This window comes from Sorex fumeus, unplaced genomic scaffold, assembly GCF_029834395.1.
Source record: "Sorex fumeus unplaced genomic scaffold, SorFum_2.1 ptg000024l, whole genome shotgun sequence".
In the NCBI taxonomy this organism is placed as follows: domain Eukaryota; kingdom Metazoa; phylum Chordata; class Mammalia; order Eulipotyphla; family Soricidae; genus Sorex; species Sorex fumeus.
The window spans coordinates 22,349,517-22,372,628 of NW_026606081.1; the positions used below are offsets into that span (position 1 = coordinate 22,349,517).

Sequence of the window (23,112 nt, forward strand, 5' to 3'; positions counted from 1 at the left end):
CTTTCCTGCCACCGCCCAGGCCAGAGCTTGAATCTCCCTCCTTCCTGTTCCCCCTTTGGTCCCCGGGGTCCAGACTGGGCAGGAAAGGGGGTGGAGAGTTCCAGACGGTGGGTATTGTAGGGTATTGTTTGGGAGCCCAGAGGAGCTTGGAGCCAGCAGCGCGGGGGAGCCGGGCGGCGGGAAGTGCCGACCTCAGAAAACGGGGAACATGCAAACTGGGATGTTCGGAGTTCTGGCCCGGGTCAGGCCAGCCAGCCGCTGCCGCATCACCATTTCCCAGCAAAATCAGTTTCTGGGGCATCCTGTTTCCTTCGCCCACGTTGCATCCGTAGATTCTCTCCTCGTTCTTCAGATGAGTTTTCCCTCTCTTGGCCCTTCCGTGGTGGTGATTTTAACTCAAAAGCATCGGATTCAACGTGAAAGGAGGCCCGCCTCGCTTCTCAAAATTCTTATATTAAAGTGAACTTCGCAGAAAAAAAAAGTCAATTTCCAAACCTGTGAGTTTCCCCGCCGCACGCGCCCGGCGGCGAAGCCTCCAAGTCAGTATACCTCTTTCCCCGGCGGCCCCGAGCACGTCCAAAGAGAAACCCCCCACACACTGCAATCTGGAAACGCCCATCCCTCCCCATTCGCTCCACATTTGTCCAGGGTCTGTCTTTTCAAACGTATAAAATACTTGAACCATTTGATTCTTTGTTCCTTGGGTCTCCGGCGGCATCAGCTTCTGCCAAACAAAATTTGCAACACGAAACAGTTCTCGTTTTTTTTCCCGCTCTGGTTGGTCTTTTCTACTTTCTCTCTCTCTTTTTTTCCTTTACTCTTTTATTTTTTTACCCAACAGGATTTTTCCTCCTGCGCGGGAGTCCACTTCCCCAGCGGGCCGTTGGTGGAGCGCGCCGTCTGGGGGAGGGTCGCTCCGGGCGGGCAGGCGCGGGAGCACGCGGGTCACAGGCCCAGGGCCGCAGCGTGCTTTTTGGCTTTCAGTCTGAGATCGGCGATGCTGGAGTTCTTGCTGGTGGTCTTGGCGGCGGCGGCGGCCGCCACGACCGAGGCTGCCGAGGCCGAGTCTGCGGCCAGCGTGGCCAGCGGGAGTCCGAAGGGCGGCGCGGGGAACATCATGTAGGGCGCGTGCGCGGCCAGGTGCGGGTGCAGGTGGTGGTGCGCGTGCGCCACGGCGCTGTCCAGCTGCAGCTGCGCCTGAACCTGAAAGGACAAGGGCGTCACGTTGCAATGACTATCCTAGGGTGACAACAGAATAGAAACAGAGCATTAACGGCGGCAGCGGCTCTGGCGGGAAGGAAGGCGGGGGGAGGGCGGGAAGGGGCGTCTGGAACGGAGTCAGGGTCACCGCGGGGAGACTCCAGTGCCCTCCACCCCCACCCCGCGGGTCTGCTGAGGACCTAAACCAGGACCCCGACCTGACCTGCGGGAACATGGGCCCTCTCAAGGGAGCTGGTGCCCAGAGCACAACCGCACCCAGTTATGCTGCTAAAGCTTGGCCTTCCTGCCCTCTGGGAAAAGATGATATTTGGGGGGCGGGGGGCTCCCCCTCCCGGGATGCTCTACTGCTACCCGGCCACTACAGCCACACACAGAGAAGGGCAAGGTGCAAACTGCAGAACTTTCCATGTCTCTGAGGGGTGTCTCATCTCCACGGGTGCCATCCCAGCATTTTAAGCCTGGCAGCCCCAGAATACCTGGGCAGGCATGAGATTCTGCATTTCTAAGTGTTACCAGCCAGCTGGTGCTAATCCTGTGGGCTGGCTGTCACCTTCTGAGCCTGGGGAGGACACCCCCCTGCAAAGTTCCCCACCCCTTTGTTTCTGGCTCCACAATCTGGAAGCAGGATGCTAGCGCGCCCCAGGGTATCAGTGAGTTAAGAAGGGCTGGCACTGCACCTCAGCACAGGGTGCGCCTGATGGGACCCTGATGGAAAGTGCTGACCACTGAGACTCCGTCAGAACTCCCACGGTGAGGGGCTCAGGGATCCAGTGAGGACAGGGAATGTCAGGGCAGGCTGAGCAAAAATGCGCCTTTGGGCTTAGGGATTTGGGAGCTGTCAGCACAGGGGGCTTGGGGGGGGGTTTAAGTGACCACACCTGGCTGTCCCCTCCAAATCTCTTTCTAGCTCTGAAAGGGGCTGCAGAGGAGAGTGCTCTGGGCTGACGAGGTTGCCCTCTCTCCGAGAAATAAGGCTCTGCTTCCTCACAGATGTTTGCAAACCAGGTTTGAATTGGTAGCACTTATATTTTCTTTTTCTCCCATCAGAGACATTTTCTGTTATAAAGACGGAGAAAAGAGCTAGACAAATATTTAGGGAGTCACCCTGGAACAGCTCAGGACTGACGACAACACTGGAATCAAAAGGCTTTTCCTTCCGCTTCCCAAGAGTGATCTTTAGTGCATTTTGTACAGGACCACTTGCTGCCCTCAGGCCTTTGTGGGGGTTCCCTCCCGGGAGGCCGGAAGGACGCTGGGAGGTGGGGGTGTGACTCTATAGCAGGTTCCCCACATTATCTCAAGACAGATCCCCCTGCTGGGTGGACACAATCCCATGGGGCTCGGAGAGGGGAGGGTCAGCAGTTCAAGCAAACACCCAGGTGGTTCGTGTCTGCGGCTACAAGGCGGTGAGGGTGAGTGCACTTGCCTGCTGGAAGGGCATCCGCAGGGCGCCCACGTTCACATAGGGCGCAACTCGACACGCTTCAAACTGGCTGGCTGCCCCTATGAGGACTCCTGTGGAAAGCAGGGCAGGGGAGTTAGTGGAGCAGACATCTGGGACCCTGCTCTCCCCGTACTCACACTGGCGCCCAGAGGAAAGGGAAGACGCCCTCCCTCCAGGCTGTCTCATGCAGTGACCACCAGGGACTCCCGCACAGGTGCTCAGGACTGCCTGAGGTGTGGCTATTAAATCGGGCTGCTGCTGAAGCCCTACCAGTCCTTCCTTTCTTTGAAACAATGCACCTCCCCCACTTTCTTTTTTACTCTAACTATGCAACTATTTTTTGCTTTTTTTCTTTGAATCAGAGAAACATACCTTTGTGGAGTTGGTTTTCTTGTTTTCTACATTTAGCTCTTCGATTTTGAAACCAAACCTACAAATTGGAGAGGGGTAAAAAAATAAAGCTTAATATTATGCCTCAATTCTTGTTTTTTTTTTTATTTACAGAAGTATGACAGAAAAGACAGTGCTCTAGGCAACAATGGGAGAGTTATAGCAAGCCATCCTTGAATTTTCTATAGAACAATCTCAGTTTTTCAAAATTAAAAATGCACAGATATGACCAAAATAGAACAATTTTTCCAGGCTTTTGCAAGATAAATTGTTTCGTGATAAATTGCCACTAGCCAGAGTCTCATGTTTCCACATTAGAGAGTCCCCAAGCTCTCAAAAATGCCGCCTGTTATCCCATACCAAAGTGATAATGGGCTTAGATGTGTCCCCAGCAAGACCTGAGAAGAATGTGCTCATTAATAGCCTGTAATATTAATTAGCTTCATCCTCAAGAAAAAATAAATACCAAAACTAATAGTTTTGGGGTGGGGGATAATAGAAGAAAAAGTGATTAGTGTCGAAAAGTCCCTCTAAAGAGAAGTTTGGAATATCTGTGTTTTGGTGTGGCAGAGAGGGCCCAGTGGCTGAATAATGGCCATTATCATGATAATCTAATTTGTTCCTGCATAAAAAAAGCTGCAGCCCGCAGTTAGGACAGTAGGGAAGTATCCAGAAAATAGGTCTAGAATTTAAATAGAAGCAAGAGGAAAATAAACAAACACCCCAGCAATAAAATTCACTTTTTAGGAGAAAAAAAAAACAAGGAAGAAGTGGGATAGGCTTGGGATTAAGTAAACCTGGGAACACCACAATCTCACAAACACCACCTTCTTAAATAAACTTGCCAACTTTTAGAGAGAGTACAACTGATTTCGCTTTCATACTCTAGGACTCCAGCATGTAGACTGGCTCACAATTTCATGTTTTTAAGAACCGTGAAAGTAAAATAAGGCCTCGGAGCCTTTTTTCAAGCAACGTAAATCTTAAAAAAAAAAAAAAAGTCTTTTTTTTTTCACCCCCTGCAATTTAGTGTGTTAGAAGGGGGTTAGCCTCCCACCAGGGTGCCAGTCCGGGCAGAACACATGGCCTGAGGCTTCCTGCCTCTTTTTTTTCCCCTAGAAGAGATGGGACTAAGATACAAATGCTCATAACCGTCATAATTATCATCGTGTCTTAAAGGGGTCAGGGATCCTCTGGAGGGCTGGATGCACAGAGAGCTGGGGAGGCTTGAAAAGGCAGCTTGGCTGCTAAGCCCACGGCCAGGGCTGCCTATTTTACTTTTCTCCTTCAACGGCACTGCTCCGTTTTTGTCCTGATCCTATTACAAGAGGCAGGGAAGCCCCCTAAGAATTGCCTCGTTCACTGCAGATGGTGGTCTCTGCGCCCAGAGATCCAGGATATCTGTTACAGTGATACTCAGCAACAGCTGCATATGCTCAGGCCTAAAACTGCTCCATGTGTTCAAACAAATAATGACCATCATTTTCTCTTATTTTATTATTTCGGCGGAAATACAATTTGAAACATTTAAATGTATGCTCCAAAAAGCTCAATGATACAGACGAATATTATGTTCCCCCTTAGCCTGGCGGCTGCCCCCTTCCCCCTCCCCAACCTACTTTTGCCTTTTTTTCCCCACCCACTACCAGCCCAGAAAATTTGCTCCAATTCTAACTTCATTAGGGGGTCAGATTTTGGAAATGCCTGGGTGAGGCTAGGAGAGTCCTGTTCACTGGAGTTTCTGTAGGTTCGAGTTCGTTGTGAAGGTTATCAGAGAGAACAAAGAGGCACTAACACATTCATTTCTCCGCTTTCCACATCGGAGTCTGAGCCCCGCCAAGAACCGACTGTAAATTTCTGCACTTAACAGTTGCTAATTTTCTTTATAGTCTTTACATCTATAAACCTAATTGGCACATCCGCTTGGCAAACCTAGACCCCAGCGCAGACCCTCAAGGAAACTCAACTAGGGGCGCACCAAATCTTCGCTGTAACTTTTAAGGCATCCAGAAGATAAAACGCTTTCTGTGGTTTTTTTTTTTTAAAGGCTTATAAAAGTAGGCCCATTAGGATTAAACCACATTAAAGGCGTCGTGAGGCGAGGGGGTGTGGTTTATAGAAACTCTGGGAGCAAGCCCAGCGCTGGTCCTGGGAACATATGTTGGGACGAGGGGGGAAAGGGCTGGGATAGACTCTGGAAAACGCGAGCCCTCTTAAAGACGTCCCTGCCCTTCCTGCCTCTCCCCGGCCCCTGGAAGCCGAGCGGCCGGCTGATCCCTGCGGCCTCGGCCGCCCCCGGCCCCGGCGGCGCGGTACCTGCACGCGGGCCTCGGACAGCCCCAGCCGCTGGCTCAGCTCCTCGCGCATGAAGGCGTCCGGGTAGTGGGTCTCGTCGAAAAGCCGCTCGAGCTCATTGAGTTGTTCCAGGGTGAAATTGGTCCGACTTCGCCGCTGCTTGATTTTGGTCTGACCTTCGTCCTCCATCCCTTTCGCATCCTCTTTGCGATCCTTCAGCTCCGGCGACACTGGGGGGCCGTGACGAACAAAGCCACACGCACGTCCACGCGCACGCACACACACGCGCGCGGACACACAAGGACGAAAACAACAGCAAAGCCCGTTAGCTGCCACCTCCGGGCCCTCCGCAGCCCCTCATCCTCCCGAGACGCGCCGAGAGCCCCCGGGGAAGGGGTGGCCAGCCCGCTGCCCGCTGCCCGCCGAGCCGGCCGCGTGCCCCTGGCGCGCGCGCGCGCGGGGTCGGGGCACGGGGCGCGGCCCGGCCGCCGGGGGCCCGCGCGGGCGCCGCTTCCTCTCGGTCTCTCTCCAAGCGGCCGGGCCACGAGGCAGCCGGGTGTGGGAGGCCGCGGGGGCCGCCGGGCAGCGGCGTCCACGCCATGGTCGCGGCCTGGAGGGCTGGGCGCGCCAGGCCCCGAGCGCGAGGCGGAAAACACGGCCTCGGAGGCGGTCAGAGCGCCCGGCCGCGCTCGCGCCCCTTCTCCCTGGCCGCCGAGGGGCGGACGCGACCCCGCACGCCGAAACCCACGGAGATCAACAGGTTCAAGAGGAACCTTCCCGGCCCGCCGTTTCTATTGGTTGCTCGAAGCCTTTTCATGCATCCAGCAGCTCGGATGTTTAATAAAAGATGCCTCTTCCCCCCTGCCTGGCGTTCTGCACGCGCCCGCGCGACTTTCGGGTCTTTTTCCTTCCTTCCTGCTCCCCCATTAAAACAACAAACAGGGCAGTCCGCGCGAGTCAGCAGCCGGAGACACCCCGGGGGGCTCCTCACATCTAGGCCGGGGTCCTGGGCCCGGGAGCCCGCCGCCACCCGCGGACCCCAAGCCCCTCTCCATCCCGCGTCTTCCGCGGGCGCGCCGCTGAGTCGAGCCTTTGAAGGTGTCAGAGGTGCCTTTGGAGAGTGGAGACGCTTTGCGGACTCTCCCCCGCCCAGGATCCCTATCGCCAGACTCTTAAAACCCGTCCCCTCAGCGCCCGCTTGCAGAAGAAAACGAGCACCGCTCTGAGCCTAACAGCTAAGCAGGCCGGCGAGGCCCTGGGAGCGACCCGGCCCGCCGCGGCCTAACTGTTCCACCAGCGTTTCCCGAATTGAGAAGGACCTGGGCCCGGGCGTGCGCGCGGCGTGTCCACCGCAGCGCCCGGCCCTGCGCTCTAGCCCCGCGGTCCACGCGGCGCCGCGCTCCTGCGTCGCCCCGTCCGCTCAGTGGACATCTGCCCTTCCTCCACTGGGGAAAGAACTGGACGAGGGCCTGAGCGCCAACAGCTGGAGCCAAATCAATAGGCAAATATTTCCACCGATATTGAAGAGAAATTTAAATATGAAAACGCACCCTCAGAGGCTGCTGAGGGGCGCAGGCTTTGTCTATTTCCTGGCGACCACAGAGGGTGCCTCCCAAACTTTTGAGGCTTCAAAGAGAAAGATGTCCACAATTCCAGTTGATTAATAGACTTAATATAATCTCCATCTCGCCCCCCGATTTCCACGTATTGGCCTAAACAGGAACAGACCGTGTTATAAACAACTTAATTGCTTGCTTAAATATGTGATTCTACGCATGTCACATATTTTCTTAATTGGAAAAATATGGCAGCGCACCAGTGCCTGCAGGCACCGAGTGCCAAATTAATTTTATTGTTGAACTCCTTTGAATGGGCACAGGACGTGCCACTACGGAGATAAAGCCGTTTCCTAACACTTCGCGGGCACCGAGGGATCCCCCGACCCCTAAACCGAAAAGCAACCCCCAGCACCACCGGCAGAGCACTGGACGATGCGAAGCAGGGATCCGATTGTTCAAAGATCGAAAACAACCCCCTCGCCCCCCAAAACGGAGCCGGAAAGCTCCTCCCGGGAGAAGCCAGTCGCCGGCCTGGGCCTCCTCCTGCGTTCTGCGCTCGGAAAAGGGCAAGTTTGGGCCCTGAGACCCAGGAGTCCCGGGTCTCGGCGGAATCCCAGGGGTTCAGTCCAGAGCGCCGCAACCCCCAGACGACCCGAGAGGGCAAAGTCCTCTCTCGCCAGTTTCCCCCAGCCCCGGGCCTCCGAGGAGGCGTCCGTAGAACTCGCGGCTCCAGGCTCGCCGCCCGCACCCCGCCCGCGGCCGGGTCCCCCCGAACTTCCCCCGCGCGGCCGGCCGGGCCCCGGCGGGGTGGGGCGCGGAGGGCGCGCGCACCCCCGCCCCTCCGCAGCCCCCCGCGCCGCGCGCCCTCGGACCCCACCCATGATCGCGCCCCCGGCCCGGACTCCCGCCCCGGCGGGGCGCGCGCGGGGCTTCCCCGGGGCCCCCGAGTGCTCCCCGCGCCGGGCGTTACCCTCGGTGAGCCGCGGGCTGCCCGGCTCCCGGCTGCGCTCGGCGGCGCCCATGTCCAGCTCCCGGGCGGGAGAGCGCCCGCCGCCAGCGCCCGCGCCCGCCGCTCCTCCTCCTGCGCCTCCGCCTCCTGCGCCTCCGCCTCCCCCGCCGCCGCCTCCGCCGGCCGCCCGGACTGCCGGGCTGCTGCGCTCCTCGCGGCCCGGCTCGGCGCCCCCGGGCGGCTCCTTGGCCCCGCGCAGCGGCCCGCTCTCCAGCACCTCCCGGTACGTGATGGCCTCCTTCTTCTCCTTCACTTTCTGGTCGAAGGACTTGGAGACGAACGCCGTGAGTTCCTCCATCGCCGCCGCTGCCCGGCCGCCCCGCGCCCCCGCTCCCCGCCCAGCCCCGCGCCTTTTTTCCGCCTCCTTTTTTTACTGCCCCAGCCCCCCCAGCGATAACACATCAATGGGGCAGGGGGAGGGGAGGGGGAGGAGGAGGAGGCGCGGAGAAGCGAGAGAAGTAGAAGGAGAAAGAGAAGTCGGAGGAGGAGGGGGCCGGAGGAGGAGGAAGAGGAGGAGGAGGAGGAGGAGGAGGAGGAGGAGGAGGAGGAGGAGGAGGAGGAGGAGGAGGAGGAGGAGGAGGAAGGGGGCAGGGCAGGGGCGGGGGCCGCCGGAGGGAGCCGCGGACCGCGGCTTCCCGGCCCGGGCGCGCTTGTTGGATGTTAAGATCTTTGACAATTCTTCCTGCGGAGAGTTCAGATCTGACAGCGACGCTGCGCTTGAAGTCTCACTATTTATACTTGGCACGGGCGGGCCCCTGGTTCCGAGTCAATTACCTCCCCTGCCCGGCTCGCGGGGAGCCCGTTCCTGGGAAGCGCCCGCGCCGCTACCTGCGGGTGGGGGGCGGGGGCGGGGGGCGGAGGGGGGGCGGCGGAGAGGGGAGGAAGGAGAGGGGTGGGAGAAGGAGAGAGACGGGGCGAGGGCTGCAGAGAGGTGCGGAGGGAGAGCTGGAAGAAGAGGGATGACGGAGAGAGATGAGCGAGGGCGAGAGATGGAGAGATGCGCACGGAGGCTGAGGGAGAGGAGAGAGGGGAGCGGGATGGGGGTGGACAGAGGGACCGGGATGGGGACGGGAGGAGTTGGACCGCGGGCTGGCGGGGCCGGAGTTGGCGGCCGTGCCGGGCCGGGCCGGCTGGGCGGAGGGACTGCGGGGCTGAAGGGACGGCGGGTCCCCGGCCGCCCGCGCTCCCTGCCGAGGTCGGGCTGGCCGAGACTCCCTGGTTCATCTCATTAGGCGCGGGGTCGGCTTCGGTGTCAAGACTTGGTGCGACGGAGGGAGCCGGCCCGCGGCGCCGGGGCGTGGCCAGAGGGCACCGAGCGGGTGTCCGGACGCGCGTGCCACCCCGTACCCGGCCCGCGTCGGGCTCTGCGGGCGCCGCGCTGCGCCTCCGGGGCTGGGCTGCTCCACCGCCGGCGCAGCTCGCATCTCCGGGTCCGAGCTCGCGCCCCCACCCACCCCCGCCGCCCCCCCGCGCCCCCGCACGGCGCAGAGCCCGCGGTCGCCCGAGTCCACTTCCTCCGATCTGGAGCCCTACCTGGCTGCCCCCGCCGGGAAGTGGAGTCCCAGGATTGGGGTCCGGCGTCTGCGCCCCTAGACCCTGGGCGCACAGACCTGCTCCCCTGAGGCGTGGGCAGCTGCGGGCAGGGCTCAGTGTCTCCTCAGCCCTGGGCCAAGGCCACTTGCCTGGGTCTCCTCTGACGACTGGCGACCCTCACCGCTGCCCCTCTAAACTCCTTCACCCCCTTTCAGCTCCCAGCCCTCCAGCCCCAAGAAACGACCGCGGCTCTCCCTAGCCCCGGGATATCCTTGCCCCGTTTTTCTAGTGCTGAAAAGCAAGTGATTACCTTCGTTTGAGTTAGAAAATCATCGACTTGAGATTTGTACCCCAGCTGATTTTATTGATCGTGGACTGGTCAGCCCTAAGATGTTCGGTGGGCGAATCTTTCCTGAACCGACACGAACACACTATTTTCTTTTTTCTTTTCTTTTCTCTTCTTCTTCTTTTTTTTTTTTTTTTTTTTTTTTTGCTTTTTGGGTCACACCCGGTGATGCTCAGGGGTTACTCCAGGCTCTGCACTTAGGGATTACTCCTGGTGGTGCTCAGGGGACCATATGGGATGCTGGGGATCGAACCTGTGTTGGCAGCCGGCCCCCACACAATTTTCTTATGGAAACTTTGTTATTTGGAAGAATCATCAGTGCCCGCAGTCGTTTGTACAGTGCGGGCAAAACTTACAGTGAGTCCATCATCATAGGTCTATGACCTATGTACACTTACAGATGTATGTCACATATATACATACCGATACATGTCACAGGAATATTTGCATTTACTTCACTGGGCATTCCCCTTCGTCTGTGACTTTGGGGCCATTTCTAAGCACTTTCTGAGCTAAGGTGACTTATTCATTATACTATATCTGATCCTCTTTAGTAAAACTATAAGCAATTATGCAGCTTTGGTGTGAATCTCTCCACCCTCTTGTTAAGGGGTGGACATGAAGTTCACAGATAATTTGAAACTTTCATTAAAGCAAATTGAAAAATTTGTAAAATGAGAACTTAAATATAACTTATTTTGTTAGGATTTCTAGAAAATATATAGTCTATATATAACTTTATGTCACACTACAGACTCACTAGAATGTTCACATTTGGAAAACTTAAAGGACAGAAATCAAAAGACAGAAATCAAAATTTAAAGAAATTTTACTTAATTTACCCCGTTGAGTTCTGAATTTAGCTTTGTCTTCTTAAAACATTTTACTTATTGCTACTTTTAGGTGAAATGATTAAGATCTTCACCTCTCCACTAATTATAGTTTACTGATAGTAGTGAATTATAGGTGCTTGGTTTTTAGAAATTAGACTACAAAAAAAAACTCATATAACCACATTTTTTCAAGTTGTATGAATTTAGAGACACGATTTTACATTTAGTTTTGAGTTACTCTTCGTAACCATTTTTTGGTAGTAACAGTGGGGCATTAGATAAAGTTTTTTAGTCCTTATGAAAATCCATATTTGAAGTTATTTAACGCAATGACCAGTAGTGAAGTCAGCCAAATGGATGTAAGGACCACAGAACTCTCAACCTGAGGGTTAAATACGTGTCCATAAACAGCTCTGAAATACCCACTATAGGGAACTGATAAGGAATCAGCACAACCACTCGCTCCTTACCCCCCACCCCCCAAGTTCATGGTTGAAGTCTGAACTCAAATTCCATCTCTGGCCGTGAGGGAAGATGACTCCTTTAAAGGTAATGCGGGAAGGCTGGGACACAACCCTGGTGTAATTCACACCAAATAGATGTCTCATGCCCTGGCACTCTGGCTGGTATATTTAGCAATAGTGGTCCTGATATCATTGGGAACTACAAAAATCTGGTGTCTGACCATGGATTATGGATGCCCGCTGATCTGAATTTGATTTAGTTTTAAAAAAATGCAGGGTTTAATATCATATACTGAGAAATATGCTATTTAAGTTCTAATGATGGTTCATTAAACAGTAAGTATTTTTCCGAGACAGGACCTTCCCAAAGTGTGAATTAGGCCGTGGAGAGTACAGCCCCGCTCCCCTGCAGGTTCCATTAAGACCAGCCCCACCCCCAGCTCCTGACTTATTTACAATAATCGCGTTGCTAAGCTCTAAAACGGTCCTTCTAAACTGCAGAGTTAAGGCATCGCCATCGATGAGAAAAGTGACCGGGAGGTGGAGGCTTTTACCCTGTCGGTTGCCTGCAGAAAACTTGTCGCTGGGGTCCCAGGGCCGTTGCGCAGCCTTTGGGGCTGACCCTGACCCCAACCCGGCCCATCAGACCGTCAGCGTCCTGGGCGCAAACAGGGGCAGAGGATGCTCATGCAAGGACAGAGAGGCGATGTGCCGGGGCCGGCGGAAAACGCGGACTCGCTGCCATTTCTCTTGGTTCCAAGGACAAGTAAGACCCTAAGCGTTTAATTCCCGTTTCGGGTCGTCTCGGACCCGGGGCACCCACTCGGAGCGAGAAACTCCTTGCGCCCGCCCCTTTGAGCGCATCTGGGGTTTTGGGGAATAAACCGTGGCCGTGTGGGCGCGCTGTGCCTCCCGGAGCGGGCCGGACCCCCGCGCGGGCTCGGGCGGGCGCCCGGGGGTCTCGGCGCGCGGCAGCCCCGCTTGCGGGCTGCTCCGGGCTGGGGCGCGCGCGGCGATCGGGCGCTCGGCGCTCGCGCGCAGGCGGCATCGATGCGCTCGGGGCGCGGCGCGCACGGCCTGGCGCGCGGGCGGCGGCGAGCGCGGGGCGGCGGCGGCGGCGGCGGGGGGTCGCGCCCAGGTGTGTGCGGGCGCGCGCGGGGCCCGCGGCGTGGGGGGCGCAGGGCCGGGCCCGGGGGCCGCCCGAGGCCGCGGCTGGAGGCGGCGTCCGCGCCCGCGGGGCCCGGGGCCTGCTCGGCGGCTGAGGCGCGCGGTGGGGGCGGGGAGCGCGCGGGGCGCATGCGCGTCCGGGCGGGCGGGGGCGCCGGTTGGGGCCGAGTTCGCGGGGGGCGAGCCGGGCGGGGACATCCAAGACCTCCTGGTGCAGCCGCCCGTGCACTCGGCGCGGGGGCCCGGGGGCTCCGGGCTGGGCGCGCCCCGCAAGCGCGTTCCCGGACCCCGGGTCTGGGGGCCCACGTGGCCGCGGACTCCGAGCTCGCGGCGACCCCTGAACTCCGCGGCTTTGGTGAGGGGTCACCGTGCACCCTCTCTGCCGGCCTGCGGGGGTCCCGGCCCGAGGTCCCCGCCAGTGTCACCTCTCGTGCCCGCCGGCCCCTTGCCAAGCCTTAAACAGAAGCTGAAACCGGCCGGACCGCGCTCCTGCTCCTCCCCGCCCCCTCGCGCGTCCCCCGACGGGCAGTGAGTGACCCGTGTGTGTTTCAGCTCCCCAGTGCCAGGGACTTGGACCCCGTGTGTTGGCGCTCAAGACGCTTCTGGAGTTGTGTCTTAGAGGAAGTGGTGGCGCGGAGCCCTGGGAGAGGTGACCGACTTGGCAGGAGCCTGGCCCGCCTGGCCTGGGGGGTGATGGCAAGGCCCCCCTGCTGGCCACGGTGGTCCCTGCCCGGGGGCCCCGCCCTGTTCTGTCATTCTTTAGAAAGTGGGTTGTAGGGTTGCAGACTGGCCGAGATGGAGGAGCCGGTTCTGGGCCTCCCCCACTCATCCGGGGACCTCCAGTTGTGTCGGGAATCAGGACCGGGCAGGCCAAGTGCGGTGGGGGTGAATGGGCGTCTCATCAGTGCTTGCCAACTGGGGAGAAATTCCTAGGAAAGATGTTTTATTTTGGGGGGGGAGGTGGGGCTGGTCACACCCAGAAGTGCTCAGGCCCGGACCACCCACATACTATATGTGTGTGTTTGTGTGTGTGTGTGGGGGGGGCAGGCTCAAATTGAGGCCAGCTGCATGCAAAGCAAGTATCCTCACCCCTGAACTCGCTCTCTGGCCCTCTGATAACATGTAAAGCCATGCCAGGCTACACATTTCTGGTTGTGATGGGACTGCGTGTTTCGACCAGCTTGTGCTTTCTATTGCTTTTCAAAAATTTTTTTTTCTTTTTGGGTCACACCCAGCAATGCACAGGGGTTACTCCTGGCTCTGCGCTCAGGAATCACCCCTGGCGGTGGTCAGGGGACCCTATGGGATGCTGGGAATCGAACCCGGGTTGGCCGTGTGCAAGGCAAACGCTGTACCCGCTGTGCTATTGCTCCAGCCCCCTTTCTATTGCTTTTTGTCGTGTTCTGCTCTGCCCCGTGCCTGTGGAGGCCAGCAGCAGTGTTGGGGGCTGGGGGGTGCCTGATGAACCTGGCCCCTGCGCTCGGCACCCGCCCTTTGAGCCATACCTCCTTACCCCCCAGCCTGGGTCTCTTGTCTTTGGCCTGTTCCTTTACTGTTGTGCCAGGGTCTGGATTCCTTCGTGGCTTTTCCCGTGTCCGTGGCATTGCCTGTTGCTCTTCTCTGCTCTCTGAGGCCCACGTCCCCTGGAAGTGATCGATCTCTTCAGAGAGAAGGGTCAGCTGTGCTGATGAGTGGGTAGTGGAGAAAATCATTACACGCCATTCCGTCTTCTAGGGAGCCTGGTTGTCTCTGCTTGTCTGGGGACACAGATGTGTTGCTTTTCCGCGGGACAGCAGGGCTCCTGACCTGTGCCTCTGTCCTCTCAGGGATGACCGTGGGTTGGCGCCCTGCTCCCCGGCTGTGGGAAGGGCCGCCTCTGGCTTCTTGGGGGCTGACTCTGTTTCTCGCTGGCCTGCTGGAGTCTCTCCGGGTCTTGGCTTCAGTTCTGTTGCAGGGAGAGTTTTGTGGGTGCTGCCGGCAGCTGGAGGCTGTGCCCAGGAGGGTCCAGACAGCACCTCAGGGGTTGGGGCAGAGATGGACGGGGAGGGGTCTCAGTTATAGTTGTGGCTTCCCATGCGACGTTTCCCGTCCCCCCCCCCCCCCCCAGCAGTCCTGCTGCAGGCCGTGTCTCCCTCCCACCCCCACCCCCAGTGTCAAATTGAGTGCGGTCCCCTGCTAGCAACCAGCTAGTGACCAAGGCACTGCAGGGGGGGTTTAAGGTGACCAGTTGGAATTTAGTCTGTCATCGATAAGGGAGGCCGCTTTGGATCCCTATTTCATTCGCACCTGGCAGTTACTCCCTGTTCTGAAACCTTGAAGTTGTCCCTACTGGAGAAGTTTGGTGACTTTCTTGCCATCTCTTACCCAGACGATTACACTTGACTGTCGTCGTTTTTTCCCTAAACTTTCAGAGTGTTACTGGAGGAAGTCTTTATATTTTAAATGTTTCTGTAACTGTCCCTCCAAGAAGCATGTCGTGTCTCCATTGACTTAAATGGATTAAATGGCGTCATTCTCTAGGCATGAATTGTGCAGTGTGTACCTGACTCCGCTTCTTGACTGTGGGCCGACAGCGCGATGCATGACTAGGTGTGCGTTCTTCCGCACCTTCCCGAGGCCCTGCAGAGGGGCGTAGTGACCCGGACGAGGATGGAGAATGGAAATTACTGAAGGCTCCTTAGGGTGATAGTCCTTAAGCTTTCTAGGCTCGTTACACTAATGAAAAAGGACTGGGGGCCCCAAGGATTTTTATGTGTGGCCGTATCTCTAAATATTGTCTCGGTAATAATGAGAATAAACATGGAAGTACTGGTTAATAAGTTCGTGTGAAAGCAAACACGTTGCAAGTTTATGTGCTTATTTTCTAAAGTGAAACAAGCCTGTAAGAAGTGAACTTGCTTTTTGCAGCACTGGTGGCTAGCTTCAGACAGACTTCTGCGTCGAGCCTGTGCATTTCCTCTGTTCCTCTGTTCCTTTGATGGAAGTGTGTGGGGACTGTCTGGGTGGACTGTTTCCTGCGGGGAAAACCCTTTCAGAGAATCCCTTTTGATGCTCTACCCTAACTCCACCAAGTAGTCTTGGCAGGTTGGTTACATTGTAGCATTCAAAGAGGCATTAGTGACCTTTGGCAATTAGTGACCTTTGCAATACTCCCTTATATTCAAGTCTGTTGGCCTTGGGCAAAGCTGTGTCAGGATTTGTAAGTATCAGCCTGGGAGTTACGTACCTTTTGCAGGTGCCACCTCCCAGTACCACGAAAACAGTGCATTTGTTCACACCATTGGTTCGGTCAGAGCTTTTTGTCCTGATGGGATGGGGGTTGAGGGCTCTGTCCAGTGATGGGGTGGGAGCCCCCCCCCCCTTCTCTCCTGATGGGGGTGTGGGCTCAGCACAGCGCCCTGATTGCTGGGAATCCCTTGGTCAGCTGGGACCTCCTGGGCACACTGTGGAACGTGCCAGCAGGTGTGGGTGGGTCTCTGGCCTTTCAAAGACTGCAGACCTGTCAGCCTCATGGCCGTTGATAAAAGTTAACCAAAATTCCAATTTTGCTGAAGAACTCAAATTTTGTCATTGAAACAAATATTAGTTTCCCTTGAAGTGGAAAGACTCCATTTTAAAGAAAATGTTTGCCAGATGCCCAAGTCTGAATAATCAGTGCTTTAAAATAAAAACTCTTTTATGATGAAAGCAGTTAATTCTGGCTGGAGAGAGAGTTTAGGAGTTAAGACACTTGTTTTGGGGGCCAAAGGGATAGTACAGTGGGTAGGGCATTTACTTTGCAAGCGGCCAACCCGTTTGATCTTTGGCATCCCAAATGGGCCCCCAATTACCGCCAGGAGTAATTTCTGAGTGCAGAGCCAGGAGTAACCCCTGAGCATTGCTGGATGTGGCCTCCAAACAAACAAAATGCATGCTCTGTGCAGGGCTTACCCAGGTTCAGTCTATGCATCAGGATATGATCTGCTGTGAACTGCCGGGAGTGAGTCCTGGCACTGCTGGGTGTGCCCCAGCCTCTCCTACTAAAAAAAAAAAAGGCAGTTCAACTTGAGATTCAGTTGCAGAAACGGTTCCTGTGGAGATGCCCTTATTCAGTGAGCTGTAGCAATTTCCTGGTTCACTATACAGAATACCTAATTTTATTCTTTGTTGCTTGGGTCACACCCAGTGGTGCTCAGGGCTGACTCCTGACCCTGTGCTCAGGGATCATTCCTGGTGGGGCTCTGAGGACCACATGGGGTGCCGGGATGGAGCCCGGTCAGCCAGGGAAGCGCCCTCCCTGCTGGACTCTCCTGGCCCTCGGGTTCCATCACGTTCCACCCTGCCAGGAGGTGGCATGTCACGAGGTCACTGTCCCAAGCTGCTTTATCAAGAACGTGGTTGTTTTTCTGGGTCCCTCCTGGCTGTGGGCTCGGAGGGGCTGGGTCCCCTTCAGCCTCACGCTAGGCCAGCCCCTCCTGCTCTCTCGGCCATTGAGAGGTAAAACTGCGTTTTGTCTTGTGCTTATTTTCCATGTGTCTGCGCGGCTGGAAGGACGCGAGAACCGTCGCTGTTGGTGACTGCCTTGTTCCCTTTGGGCCCCGGCAGCTCTGACGCCCGTCGCTCTCTGCCAGCAGCAGGTGAGAAGGTAAGTCCTGCTTCAGGGGGAGGAAAATAGTTTGTTGTTGTTGTTTTTTTTTTTTTTTTTGCTTTTTGGGTCCAACCTAGTGATGCTCAGGGGTTACTCCTGGCTCATGCACTCAGGAATCACTCCTGGCAGTACTTGGGGGACCATATAGGATGCTGGGGATTGAACCTGGGTCGGCTGCGTGCAAGGCAAACGCCCTCCCCACTGTGCTCTCACTCCAGCCCCAAAGGAAAGTAGTTTGAGCTGGTAACATCATGACGTTCATGGGTGGAGAGTGTTTTTGCCTCTCCATCCCGGATATGCCTCTGATCCCATGGGCCTGTCCCCCTCCCGCCACGCTGGACCCCATGTGTCCCGAGCCTGGCTTGCTGTGCCGCGTTCGTCTCTCCTCTTGGCGGACGTGGCTGTGAGCTTGGCATATCTTGGACTTGGCATATCTGAAACGCTCTGTCTCATCTCAGGTCACACTGAAGATGGGGCAGGGTGTGACTCCAGGCTGAGACTCCGGAAGAAAGGTCGCCATTGTCTTCTCCTAGCTGTCGCTGTGTTTTCACGTCCCTTCTGTTGTGATCACTCCATTTTTAAAATTTTTTTCGAAGACTGGAGAGCACTGGGGTTAGGGCACAGTTGGCCCCAGTCCAGCCCCAGGCACTGCATTTGATCCCCGCCAAGCCCACCAGGAGTGATCCCCGAGCACAGAGCAGAGCCGGAGAAAAAACCCTCAGCACAGTTGGGTGTGGCCTAATAAAAAAAAGGTCTTCGGTTCTGAGGATCGTCTAGATAGCTCTGGTGCTGAATTTTTCGTGCATCTGCCTGGTATATTTTTAAATTCATTGTCCCACGGACTTAGGGCGATTCATGTTTAATTCTGGAAATTCTTTTGAATTATTCTCAGGGTATTTTTACCTCTTTGTTCTCTTCCTTTTTTATGGAATGCATGGCTTCCTGGATCGATTCTCTTTTCCTTCCTATTTTTATAAAAATCTTTTCCTTTATACTTTCTGGGAGTGCTTTGTCACTACCTTCTAACCGGATTGTATTTTTAAAAGCGTGGCCGCTTGCGTAAACCCCAAGCTCTCCTGTCTTCGGGATGTTCCTCCAGCTTTTGTTTTCCCGGATCATCTCAGATTTCCCAGGATGTTGACTGAGTTTCCTTCTGTATATTCCTCCCTCGCCCTCAGCTGCTTTTGCTCCCGTACTCTCCGTTTTTGACTCAGGGTTCGTGAAGGCCTTCCTGATGGAATTGGTTTCTGTTGCATCATCGCTGGAACCCTAACAGGAAATGTTTCCTGTGTCAAGGGTCTGGCCTTGTTGACTGGTGGGATTGGCTGTCGGCTTGTTGAATAAAGGCCCTGGCATTTTGTTTTTGTGTGATTCAAACCCTTCTTTTCTGGGGCCCCACCCAGCAGTGCTCAGGACTTACTCCTGGTTCTGTGCTCAGGGATCGCTCCTGATAGGCTGTACAGGATGCTGGGATTGAACCTGGGTTGTCCCTGTGCAAGGAAAACTCCCTAGCCACTGTGCTGTCACTCCCGCCTCCTCAAATACTTCTCTCTCTTTTTTCAATTGTTTGCTCTTTGGGTCACACCTGGTGATGCTCAGGGGCTATTCCTGACTCTGCACTCAGGAATCACTCCTGGTGGTGCTTGGGGGCCCCTGAGGGATGCCGGGGATTGAACCCGGGTCAGCTGGGTGCAAGGCAAGCGCCCTCTCCACTGCACTGTCGCTCTGGTTCCCGTCAGAAACTTCTGACATTTTTCCTATCCGCTCCTGAGGTTCTCTTTCCGTGTGGGGCTCACACTCGGCCCTCGCCATGATCGCCCTCGGAGCTGCGTCCTGCTCAGACGGCCACTTCCTGCTCAGAGTTCCTGGCTTCATCGTTTTGTGGTTTGTTCCTCTCTGATGGTGTTCAAGGACCTCCCGGCTCGGGCTCAGCCCTGATGGTGCCGGAGGCAGCGGAGTTGCCAGGAATCTGAGCCTGTCCTCCTGCTCACGGGCGGTGTCTTCGAGAATCTGACCCGAACCAACGGGGGCCCCAATGGTCACCACGGATACGTCCACTTTGGCTTCACCCTTGGGCGTTGGGCTGGGCGTGTATCCCCGACCTCCTTCGTGGTGCTGCTCAGATACACTTCCTCCGGTCACTCAGCCGCCACTGCAGGCCTGGGTGTCGGTGCTCTGCCGTCTGGGGGCACAGGCCGGGGGCTCCTTTCACAGGCTCCCCGCCAGCCCGCTGCCTCCTTCCTCGCAGACCTCCTTTTCCCTCTCTGTGGCGCCTCAGGTTCCTGGTTGTCTGACTGCTGCTCCCTGAGTGGGCTTTCCTGCAGTTGCCTGGGTTCAGCTCTCCGCGCTCGAGATCCTCCGTCTGTTTTCCAGTTGCCAAACGTTTGTGACATCTCTTGTCCACTGTTGTGTTGCTTTCCTTCTCGCCCCCCCCATCCCTGCGCCGGAGCCGAGGTTCCACTTTGCCTTTCGCATCTTAGTTTTTTAAGAGCAGGTACTTCGAGTGTGGTAAGAACTGGCTGGTGCCATAGCACAGCGAGTAGGGTGTTTGCCTAGCATGCGGCCGACCGGGTTCGATTCCCAGCATCCCGTAGGGCCCCCCAAGCACCGCCAGGAGCAATTCCTGAGTGCATGAAAAGAACGCCTGTTAACCTTTCATAGTGCCCTTGCTTTGGGTAAAGAAAATTCGCTCAGAGCAGAAAATGCCATAGGACGGGGAAGTAGTGCCGTAGTAGCCAGGGAAAGGCACATGGCCACCCTGCCCAATTGTGTGCCCGTCTCTCCACGGAATCACACACACCCAGCTGGGCCGTCCACAGTTCCAGGTGCCATGCAGTGACCACACGGGTCTGTGAGGCAAAACTGGACCCATGCTGGCGAATGTCACATATGCATGTCTAAGTGTATGGGGCCACGCAGGTGTGATTTCAGAGCCGTCGTTGTCTGCCAGCCTGGTTTCAGGGCAGTGGAGGAGACTAGCCCGGCTGGTGTGTGCCCACCAGGAGGTTCCTTCAGAAGCTGGTCTCCCAGGGTCAGGTGTGAGTGACCCTCAAGGGCACAGGTATTTTTATCTTATGTCGGTGGGGGAGGGTTTGGGCCACACCTGGGGTGCTTGGGGCTGGCTCCTGGCTCCAGGGGTCAGTCCTGTCACTCCTGTCTCAAGTGGTAGCAGGGACGAAACTGGGGTTGGCCTAGTGCAGGGACAGTGCCCTGACCCGTCTCTCCAGCCTGCCAGACGGCTGTGTTTAAGAGTCTTCAGTTCTGGCTCTAGAGAAATAGCTTTGAATTTTGAATTGGGGTTTGATGGCAGGTTTCAGCTGGTATCACGTTGGACTCGGAGGATCAGACTCTTCTGAGGATTCTTTTTTTTGGGGGGGGGGCTTTTTGGGTCACACCTGGCAATGCACAGGGTCACTCCTGGCTCTGCACTCAGGAATCAACCCTGGCGGTGCTCAGGGGACCATATGGGATGCTGGGAATCGAACCCGGGTTGGCCGCATGCAAGGCAAATGCCATACTGTTGTACTGTTGCTCTGAGGATTTCTTCTGAGGATTCTTGAAAAAAAGGTAATTTTGCTTATTGTAGTAGCATGTAAGTTATTTTGAAAGAAGGTTAAGGGAAAAGTGAGATTTTTTTATTTATCTGATCCCGCTTTATCTTAATCTTTGCATACAGTGGAAGTAACTTTCTATGTACAGAGAGATAGTAAAGAAAGTAAAGGCCCTCCCATTGATCATCGATTTGCTCGAGCGGGCCCAGTAACGTCTCCATTGGAGACTTTGTTGTTACTGTGTCTGGCATATCGAATACTCTCGGTAGCTTGCCGGGCTCTCCGAGAGGGGCGGAGGAATCGAACTCAGGTTGGCCATGTTGGCTGCGTGCAAGGCAAACGCCCTACCCGCTGTGCTATCGCTCCAGCCCACAGAGAGATAACGAAAAGGAATTTCAGTTAAAAGAAATTACATATAGAATCTAAAGGCAAACTAGACTTTTGTGTATTTGGGGAGGGGGGGTCACATCCAGTGGTTCTCAGGACTGACTCCTGGCTCTGAGCTCAGGAATCACTTCTCCTGGTGCCCATGGGCCCAGATGGGCTGCCAGGGATGGAACCTGGGCTGGCCATGCACAAGGCCGGCGCCTACCCAGTCTCCTTCTGCTCCAGTGCTCCGACCCTTATTTTTTAACTTTTATTTATTTTTGCTTTTTGGGTCACATCCAGCAATGCTCAGGGGTTCCTCCTGGCTTTGCCCTCAGGAACTACTCCTGGCAGTGCTCGGGAGACCATATGGGATGCTGGGAATCGATCCCTGGTCGGCCTGGCCACGTGCAAGGCAAACGTCCTACCCACTGTGCTATCGCTCCAGCCCTTCCGGCTCTTATTTTTAAAGTTCATCTTGCACAGAGTCTACGCTGTCACTGTTCCCTGTCACTGTTCCTGATCTCACCTCGGGGATTACTGCGCCTCGTGGCTTTGCTGCAGCCTAGGAGGGCTTGGTGGTGGGCTGATGGAAGCTCCCCGGACCCCTGAGGGGGCAGCCCAAGGTCCAGCCCCTGCGGAGCCAAGCAGAGCCCCGTGCTCTGCTGGGGGGACCCAAGGAGCAAAGCAGCCCAAACACTCACTGGACACTCACCAGACACTGTTCTTCTTGGTTTTAGCACAGTTTTGTGCAACTTCCTGGCCTGAGTGCAGTTTCTGTGTTTGTGTGTCTCTGTTATTTTCTGCATCCCTGAAAAACACTGAGAAAAACCCCCACCCCCCAGTTCTGTCGTCTCCATCTCCCTGCCCGTCTGGGCCCCGCCCCCTCCTCACATGGCTGCCGTGAGCAGCGTGCAGTGAATTTATATTTATATTATCTTCTGAATATATAGGGCGTGGCTTTATATCTTCAGTTATTCTTTGGTCCTCGGGTGCCTCAGAGCAGAACTGCCGTATTGTATGAGAGCTGTATTTCCAATATTCTTAGAATTTCCCATACCATTTTCCGTTGGGGCTGGAAATTATGCTCCCACAGCAGTGAATGGGGAGTTCTTTTTCATCTGCGTTTCCACCAGCGTGTTTATTGGGACCTTTTTTTCCCCTTTTTTTTGGTGGGAGGTGATTGGGGTGGGGGCGGGGCGGGGGGAGGCATGTGCATGTTTGGGCCACAGTCAGTGATGTCAGCAGTTTCTCCTGCAGTTCCCTGCTCTGGGCTCAGCCCTGGTTGCGGGGCAGGAACCGTTGTGGTGCTGGGGATCTCCCTGGGGGTGTCCATGCAGCTCTCTCTCCGGCCCCTTGGTTCCAGTTTCTTTTGTTGTGTAGCGACTTTAAATTGGACGTTGTTCTCGTTTCCACCATGTTTTCCCTTGTAAAGGCTGCCCCAGAGGCTATGGGCTACTGGCCGAGTGCAGCTCCCTGGCTAAAGCCAGGCCTTGTATGCTGGGGGCAAGTCTCAGCCACGCAGGAAAGAAGCAGAGATCCAGACAAGGAAACCTTTCGCACCTAAACTTAATTCCTCTTTCCAAAACCTTTAGATTATATTTCTGTATGTTTTTTCCTCGTGAGGGCTGGATTCATGAACGCTACCATTGATGTAAAGAAAATAGTCAAAGGGAAAAAAATATTACCCCAGGTTTTATCACTCCAAATCATTTTCATCTTTTGCATATTTATATGTATAGTCTTAAATTACAGCCGCTGCAATTAAACATTTTCAAACCAAGCTCTGTAGGGGTCTTAAGATGGGCCTTGGGACTGGAGCGATAGCACAGTGGGTAGGGCATTTATTTGCCTTGCACACGGCTGACCTGGGTTCGATTCCCAGCATCCCATATGGTCCCCCCGAGCACCGCCAGGAGTAATTCCTGAGTGCATGAGCCAGGAATAACCCCCGTGCAATGCCGGGTATGACCCAAGAAGAAAAAAAAAAAGATGAGCCTTTTGTCTGGAGCTGCAGAGGTGTGAGGCTTCATCAGAGACACGGTGCCGTGGAGGTGCCCGCTGTGTGGGTGGTTTGTGTCCCGCTGCCCCTGGCTCTGCCCCCTCGGCCGTCCTATCGTCCTCAGAGCGGCCCGAGGAGAGCGGTGGGCCTGGCGTGCAGCGAGGTCTCATCCCTGAAAAGCACTGAGAGTTTTCAGTTCGTTTCAGTGGGAGAGAGAGGGCCGGGGACAGCTCGAGGGGTCCCGAGCGTCGCGGGGGGTGGCCTTGTCGCCCCCACTTTGCGCGACACCTCTGGGTGCGGCCCTG

At 55.9% G+C, this 23,112-nt stretch overlaps 1 protein-coding gene across 2 annotated transcripts; it reads right to left on the bottom strand.

The window, feature by feature from the left end:
• Positions 1 to 888: 888 nt before the first annotated feature.
• Positions 889 to 8,275, bottom strand: SHOX2 (SHOX homeobox 2). 2 transcript variants are annotated; one of them, XM_056114201.1, is made up of 5 exons: positions 7,880 to 8,275; positions 5,372 to 5,580; positions 3,038 to 3,095; positions 2,648 to 2,736; positions 889 to 1,239 (listed from the first exon to the last, which is right to left on the bottom strand). In XM_056114201.1, exons 1-5 carry the CDS (start codon positions 8,214 to 8,216, stop codon positions 946 to 948), a joined length of 987 nt encoding a protein of 328 aa, XP_055970176.1. In that variant the 5' UTR covers positions 8,217 to 8,275; the 3' UTR covers positions 889 to 945. The 2 variants fall into 2 exon arrangements, with proteins under 2 accessions (XP_055970176.1, XP_055970177.1); XM_056114202.1 differs by having other exon boundaries at positions 889 to 1,203; positions 7,880 to 8,273.
• Between the last annotated feature and the right edge of the window lie 14,837 nt (positions 8,276 to 23,112).

What these genes read in the sequence shown, in the direction of transcription:
- SHOX2 (XM_056114201.1), bottom strand. Translation starts at nt 8,216, where the DNA reads ATGGAGGAACTCACGGCGTTCGTCTCCAAGTCCTTCGACCAGAAAGTG. An exon ending in CAGCCCGCGGCTCACCGAGG is followed by an intron (nt 5,581 to 7,879) that starts GTAACGCCCGGC and finishes ACGGCCCCCCAG; the next exon opens with TGTCGCCGGAGCTGAAGGAT. An exon ending in AGAAAACCAACTCCACAAAG is followed by an intron (nt 2,737 to 3,037) that starts GTATGTTTCTCT and finishes TGCTTTCCACAG; the next exon opens with GAGTCCTCATAGGGGCAGCC.